The following is a 7,940-nucleotide window of genomic DNA, read 5'->3' as shown; positions in this document are numbered from 1 at the left end:
CTCAGAACTCAAATTTTTATCTTCATGTAGAACGAGTTCTGAGGAAGGGTCACCGGACCCGAAACGTTAAGGCTGATATTTTTCTTCACGGATGTTGCCAGATCTGCTGACCTTTTCCAGCAACTTCTGTTTTTGTTCCTGATTTACAGCATCCGCAGTTCTTTTGGTTTTTAGCTATGGGAAATGCAGGGTTATGGGGGTAGGGTAGGCAGGTGCCTGTGGGTGGGATGCTCTTCGGAGAGTCGGTGTGGACTCGGTGGGCTAAATGGCCTGTTTCCACATTGCAGGGATTCTATGAACTCAGCTTTGAATATGCTCATTGGCACAGCCTCTAGTGAGAAGGAGAACTCAAAACATTGGGCGAATTTCTCCACAGCTCAAACTTAAATAGGAGTTCCCTTACTATAATGGCTGTGCTTGCCGCGCCAGCTCGTGAGTCCCACGCACCTTTTAAATTCACAGACGCACATTTAAATCGGGTGGATTTAAACAGGATATGGCTGTGACTGTGGCTGGGACAATGCGACTGTGAACAGCGGGGAGGCAGAGAAGAGAGGCCGAGCAAGGAGGAGAGTGGGTTGAAGGGCAGGGAAGGGAAAGGAAAGGGACTGTGAATAGTGAGGGGAATGGGGAGAGAGGTATGGGGAGGGTAGGAAGGGGGAGGGGAATCCTCCCATGCTATTCCACCACCTCACATCCTGACTCTTCCCCCTGTCCTCCCCGCACACTCCCCAACTGAACCAAGTTTCAATATTTTGTACTCCTTCTCTGCACACGTTATGTGCTTCTTCTATATGCCTTTAGAGACGAAAATTGTGCTGTATGGCTACAGAGTCAGAGCAGCCTTTGCATAGGATGCCATCGAAATCCCACAGAGATGACTTGACAGGTCAGGAATTGTGCGCACCCAGGTTAGCCACACACGTAGTTGTGAGTGTCAGCAAACACTGCCCATTTTTATACTGTGTCGGTAGTTCTACAGCCTCCCGCCAAGAGGAAACATAGAAACATAGAAAACAGGTGCAGGAGTAGGCATTTCAGCCCTTCGAGCCTGCACCACCATGCTGATCCTGCAATTTCAGTATCCCACTCCCCCCTCTCTCCATGCCCCTTAATCCCGTTAGCCACTAGGGCCACATCCAGCTCCCTCTTGAATATATCTAATGAACTGGCCCCAACAGCTTTCTGTGGTAGAGCATTCCACAGGCTCACAATTCACTGAATGCAGAAGTTCTCCCTCATCTCAGACCTGAATGGCTTACCCCTTATTCTTAGACTGTGAGCCCTAGTTCGGGACTTCCCCAACATTGGGAACATTCTTCCCACATCTAGCCCATCCAGTCCCATAAGGATTTTATAGGTTTCTGTGAGATGCCCCCCCATTCTTCTAAATTCCAGTGAGTACAAGCCGAGTTGATCCAATTTTTCTTCAAATGTCAGTCCTGCCATCCCAGAAATCAGTCTGGTGAACCTTCGCTGGACTCCCTCAATAGCAAGAATATCCTTCCTCAGACTAGGAGGCCAAAACTGCACACAACACTCAAGGTACGGCCTCACCAAGGCTCTATATAACATCCTTCCATCATCAAAAAAAGCTAAAGAACTGCAGATGGTAGAAATCAGAAACGGTTGCTTTGCAGAACACCTATGTTCCGTCTGCTGAATTGACCCTAAGCTTTTGGTTGCCTGCCATTTCAACACAGCATCATGTTCCCTGGCCAACATCTATGTCTCGAGTTTGCTACATTGCTCTAGTGAAGCTCAGTGCAAACTGGAAGAACAACATCTAACTTCCTCAGGACCCTGCAGGACTCAACTTCAAATTCAATAACTTTAGGACCTCAGCATCTTCTCCCATGGCCTTACCCCAACCCCCACACACCAGTATCATAGAGATTGCTACCACAATCAACCCATTGTCAGCCACTAATGGTCCCTATTAGCAGCTATTTATTCTCCCACGCTTTACCCATTCCTTTAACTGCCCAACTGTGTTTCTCTCTCCCTGGTCTCCATCTCTACCTACTGTTTACTCCTACCCATCCCCCAACTCTCCGCCCAACCTTTGCATATATACTGACCTTCACCCAGCCGCAAATAGTTCTGAAGAAGGGTCGCAGGACCTGAAGTGTTAACATGCTTTCTCTCCACAGAGCTGCCGAGTTTTTCCAGCAATTTCTGATCCTACCAACAACTACTGTCAAGACCTGGCGGAAACCGATATGCTTCAGTATGATCACCTCTCATTCTTCTGACCTCCAATGAGATCAGGCCTAACCTACTGAACCTTTCCTCAAAACTCATCCCCTTCATCCCAGGAACCGGCCATGTGAAATGCTTCCTGCGGACGCATATCCGTTTAGAGACCAAAACTGCGCATGGTACTCAGTGCGTTGTATGGCTACAGTGACACCTTCTTACATTTATATGCTATCCATTTCACAATGCATCTTTTTAAATGCTTCTGGACTATTCATCTCATTTCTTCTTGTGGTACCAAATTTCACACTGCGAGGGGAGGGGATGACCTAGGGGAATTATTGCTAGACTGTTAATCCAGAGACCCAGGGAATGTTCTGGAGATCTGGGTTCAAATCCCGCTGTGGCAGATGAATCCAATAAAAATCTGGACTAAGGACGACAACAAAACTGGTGCCAACTGTTCAGGGGTGGCTTAGAAACAGTTTGGTCCACTTGTGTCCTTTAGGGAAGGAAACTGCTGGCCTACATGTGACTCCAGACCAATAGCAATGTGATTGACACTTGAGTGCCCCCCGGGCAATAAATTCTGGCCTAACCAGCATCACTCATCTCATGAATAAATAAAAAAACAAACCCAAGGGACGTTTCGCTCAAATTCCCTGTTGGATTCATTAACATTTATGGCTTCTACTTCTGTCCTTCCACCCGAGGGAAAGCAACTTTTCTATTTATCCCCTATCAAACACTTCCCTAACCTTAGGAGACTTAAATTAGGCAGGTCTCAGCCTTTGCTTTTCTGGAATCAAGACCTCAAGCCTATTGAAACCATTCCAATAGGCATAAGCCCTTAGTTCTGGTTCAAATTAAAATCAGTGTCAAATTAAAATTAAACATTCAGGATGTTATCATCCAGGACAAAGCAGCCTGCTTAACTGGCACCACATCTACAACATCCACTCCCACCGTGACTGATGCTCAATAGCAGCAGTATGTATTATCTTTAAGATGCGTTGCAGAAATTCACCAAACATTCTTAGACAGCACCTTCCGAACCCACGACCACTTCCATCTAGCAGGACAAGAGTTGCAGATACATGGGAACACCACCAGGTTCCCCTCCGAGCCACTCACCATCCTGACTTGGAAATATATCGTCGTTCTTTCACTGTCACTGGGTCCAAATCCTGGAATTCCCTCCCTAATAGCATTGTGGGTCTACCCACAGCACATGGACTGCAGCGGTTCAAGAAGGCAGCTCACCACCACCTTCTCAAAGGCAACTAAGTATGGGAAATAAATACTGGCCCAGACAGCGATGTTCACTTCCCATGAATGAATAAAAAAAAAGTGCCCTGGACACAGCACTAGTTTGTGGTTAATGCATAGATTTGTATAGATGACTGCTTTCCAGGGCTTCAATGGTAATCAACTACCACAGACCTACTGAAATGCCACTATTGGACATCAGGAATCAAAATTGCAACAAATCCAAAACAATAATAAATATTTGCTGCAAGATTACTACACAGTCACTTCAGAAAATGGGAAATGTGAAGATTTGTTTTTCCATCTTAGATTTTTGACTTCATGTATCATTCACCACAGGGGATCAACTGCTACATGCTGAGATTGCTAAGTATCACTGAGGGCTTCACCATGTAATTGGTGTGCTTTGTGCATACCTGCATTAATTCGGCAACGGAGTTCCGAAGTCTTGCCACCTGCTCAGCTGCAGATATTGATGCCATTTCAGCTTCTTTAAGTGCAGTCAACAACATGTTCTCCTCAGCAAGGCTTTCCTTTTCCTGCCTGAATAACAGCAAAAGCCGCATCAGAGCAGAGTTATAGCTGCAGATTTAAGATGAAACTCGCCTCAGGGCTGAAATTACTTCAAGTATCACCATTTAACACATTTCGGTCTAGAAAGGATATGATTGCACTGAAGAGGAGATTGACCAGGATGTTTCCTGGGACAGAGCATTTCAGCGATGGGAAGAGGCTGAATAAGCTGGGGTTGTTTTCTTTGGAACAGAGAAGGTTGAGGGGGACCTGATAAAGGTGTATAAGATTACGAGGGACATGGACAGGGTGAATAGGAAGCAGCTGCACCTCCTAATCGAATGGTCAGGTACAAGATGGCACACTTTTTAAGTTAAAGACAGGAGGTTTAGAGGTGATTTAAGGAAAAAGTTGTCAATCAGAGGGTTGTGGGAATCTCGAATACATGGCCTGGGAGGGTAGTAGGGGCCAGAAACCTCACAACCTTTAAAAAGTACTTGGATGAACATTTGAAGTGTCATGTGCAGAAAAGTGGTACTAGTGTAGGTAGCAGTGTATTTTTGGTTTTACAAACTTGATGGGCTGAGTGGCCTCTTCTGTACTGTATGATTTGATGATTCTATCATCTATCAGCAACATCCAAACTACAAACTACAGCTATGATAACTTGGCACACAGATTCAAGGCAATTATGTTCTGTCTGTCTGCAAGATTGACTTACTCAAATTTCCTGGACCTGTTGGATTGGAAGGGTCCATCTTATCACTCAATTGATATCGTATCAGGATAGCAAGATCCATTATGCTGTACAATTTGAGGTTTTCACAAATTAATGGAAATTCAGAATTTCCTAGAACTTTTCAGCAGTTAAGGCACAAAAAGATGTGTTTTCTTCCCTCTGCACACCCCCTTCCCCTCCCAGCAAGGAAATGTACCGCTACTTAACGCATATTTTATACAAAACTTCCCAAGTTATGGCAGCAAACGTCTCAAGTAACTTATTAGTGCAGCCCCTTCTATTATACAAAAGGCCAACCAATGCAAGCTTCCTGCATTTACATCAGTTTGGTTTTTAAAAATAATATGGCAATTAAATGCCCCCCCAAAAAACAGGGTGGAATTTTAACACATGTTTTCCACAACATAATTCCAGTGCTTTTGGACTATTTGTCTGAATTGCTGCTAAATTACCATATCTTGACTTCAGATTGATAAACTGAGCTTTACATAAAACAAATTACTCTCAATATACAAATCATAATAAAAGAAGGCACTCTGTCTGTCTCACAACGACTACCAAATGGTTGCAGAATTTGAAATTTTGAAACCTGCAGCTACCGTTGAAAGAAATGTTATCAGTTTCATGGTACTTGGCCAAGCTCCATATGACAGCAGCAATAAACTACTGGGACTGGAAGCAATCAAAAAGGATTTGAAATGAACTGGACCTCAGGAAGAATGAGGCATCCAATGCAACACCAAAAAAGGTTAGGAGATAGCGAGAACTGCAGATGCTGTAAGTTAGAGCCGATACAGTGCGGAGCCGGAGGAACACAGCAGGTCAGGCAGCATCAGAGGAGCAGGAAAGTCGACGTTTCAGGTCGAGACCCTTCATCAGGACAGTTCCTCCAGCTCCTCACTGTACCCACCCAAAATGGTTACATGTGGAATAATTGATGAAGCAAGCTTGAAAGGCTTACTGCTCCTATTTTCAACGTTTCTGACAATATTCATCAAATTTACAAACCTGTAAGAGAAAGGCCTTCCACTGGAGAGGTTTACTGCAGTGATCGTAATGAGGGCAGCCAGCTGGACATCATAGATTATGAGTTCCCTGACTGGGGCTGTTAGTCTGGTCCAATCAGGGAGCTCTGGCTGATATAAAAGGGTTGAGAATCAGGGATACTGACACACTGGTGCCTGATCCTATAGGAGGCAGTACTATGGTCAAGGACTGTCCATGTGTAAATACAGTGTGACGTGGTAGCTGGATACTAGTCTCTGTACAGTTATTTTATTTACAACCTCAAGCTAGCTCAAAGATCTTCGTTGGCAGTTAATTGCTTTTGTAGTATTGTTTCTGCATTAATGTAGGAAAACCTCAGAGCCAGTTCAGGACACGGTAATGACCAACCAACAGCAAACAAGATGGATTTCCAATTTACCAGCTGGGTGTTGGGTGAGGGATACGTGTCAGCCAGGACAGAGGACTACAAGTTGCACCATAGCATTGCGTTTACACCCACGTTGTACATTTCTTTGTAATTGCTGGAATTACATATTTATATTTCAGGACTGTCTGGAAGAAACTGGAATATTTTGAACTATTTGGACATTTTCTGCTTTGAGAAAGGTTTTTAACCATGTGATTTATTGGAAATAAAGCCAACATTTTCATGTGGTCTGTGGCTTACCTGCTGTTTACAAGAAATCAGGTAATTTAGGAGGAACAATCAAGGAAGGCTTTGAAGAAAATTAGAGAGTAGGTTTACTGCCTTCATTCCCTAAAAAACCTGGCTTCTAAAGGACTAGGGGTTCTCTGCGCTAAGGGTTGCCCATCAGCCCTTTCTGGACTTAGAATTCTGTTTTACAGACTCAGAAGTCAATGTAAAGAAGACATCCCAGAAGCTAAAACTAGGGGGCATAGCCCAAAAATAAGGGGGAGCAGATTTAGGTCTGAGTTGGGGTGGAACTTGTTCATCCAAAGGATTGTGAATCTGTGGAATTCCCTGCGCGGTGAAGCAGTTGAGGCTACCTTGCTGAATGTGTTTAAGGCAAAGATAGGTAGATTTTTGAACAGTAAAGGAATTAAGGGTTATGGTGAGCGGGCAGGTAAGTTACAGAGAAGACGACTGATGGTGGTTTAACCTGAGGGTGAAAGGAGAGGTTAAGAAGGAAAATTCCTCATGGTAGATTCAGTCGTGCTGGAATTGAACCCACACTCATTGGCATCATTCTGCATCAAAAGCCAGCTGTTCGGTCAACGGAACTAACTGACCCCGATTACTGCAGCATTGAAATAAGTTTAACACTTCAATTAAAACAACAAGCAATATAATTTCATATGAATGCCTTGTAACATTCTCAATAATATTGTCACATATTACAAGAACAAAAACAAGAGGTCATAGATTTAAGGTAATTTGCAAAGGAAACAGTGGTGATGTGACAAAATGCTTTTTCTCACTCCATGAGTAGTTAGAGAATGCATAGTCCGAAAATGTAGTGAAGGCAGGTTCAATTAAGGCATTCAAGAGGGTAATGAATTATTTGGATAAAAATAACGTGCAAGGATATGCGAAAAAAGCAGGAGATTGGCGCTAGGTAATGGTGCTCATTTGAAGAGCTAGTGTAGGCACGATGGGCTGAATGGTCTCTTTCTATGCTTTAAGACTTGGTGACATGTATGAAAAGGCAGCCAAATGGAGTTAGTTAGTTACCCTATCCAGTCCAGCTCTTTCTGTAACTTTTCAAAACTCTCCAGAAAAGTCCTATTTTTGTTGGTTGATTGAGTAAGTTCTTCTGCGTCAGTTTCACAGTCTTCACTTATCCAATTTGATGCATTTGGCTCCTCCTCAGACTTTATGTTCGCTGCATACCCTGAAAACTGAACAATTCCCATTAATAATTTGTGAGAGCAAATATCTAGAAAGTACAATGAACAGTTAAAGCACCAAACCAATCTTGTTTATCTTCTACATATAATGGGTGCAAATACACACAAACATAGAACATAGAACATTACAGCGCAGTACAGGCCCTTCGGCCCTCAATGTTGTGCCGACCTGTGAAACCAATCTGAAGCCCATCTAACCTAAACTATTCCATTATCATCCATATGTTTATCCAATGACCATTTAAATGCCCTTAAAGTTGGCGAGTCTACTACTTTTGCAGGCAGGGCATTCCACACCCTTACTACTCTCTGAGTAAAGAACCTACCTCTGACATCTGTCCTA

The 7,940-nt window shown here is 43.6% G+C and overlaps 1 protein-coding gene across 1 annotated transcript in view; it reads right to left on the bottom strand.

The window, feature by feature from the left end:
• Positions 1–7,603, bottom strand: part of LOC109935475 (protein BCAP-like) — a 193,305-nt gene extending 185,702 nt beyond the window's left edge. The window contains exons 1-2 of the mRNA XM_020534118.2: positions 7,422–7,603; positions 3,885–4,011 (exon numbers count right to left, since the gene is read on the bottom strand). Of these exons, the coding sequence (XP_020389707.1) occupies positions 3,885–4,011; positions 7,422–7,603 (309 nt within the window). The remainder of the gene's footprint in view (positions 1–3,884; positions 4,012–7,421) is intronic.
• Between the last annotated feature and the right edge of the window lie 337 nt (positions 7,604–7,940).

This window comes from Rhincodon typus, chromosome 10 (assembly GCF_021869965.1).
Source record: "Rhincodon typus isolate 14 chromosome 10, sRhiTyp1.1, whole genome shotgun sequence".
Lineage (NCBI taxonomy): Eukaryota > Metazoa > Chordata > Chondrichthyes > Orectolobiformes > Rhincodontidae > Rhincodon > Rhincodon typus.
This window is presented reverse-complemented; position numbering and strand designations above follow the sequence as displayed.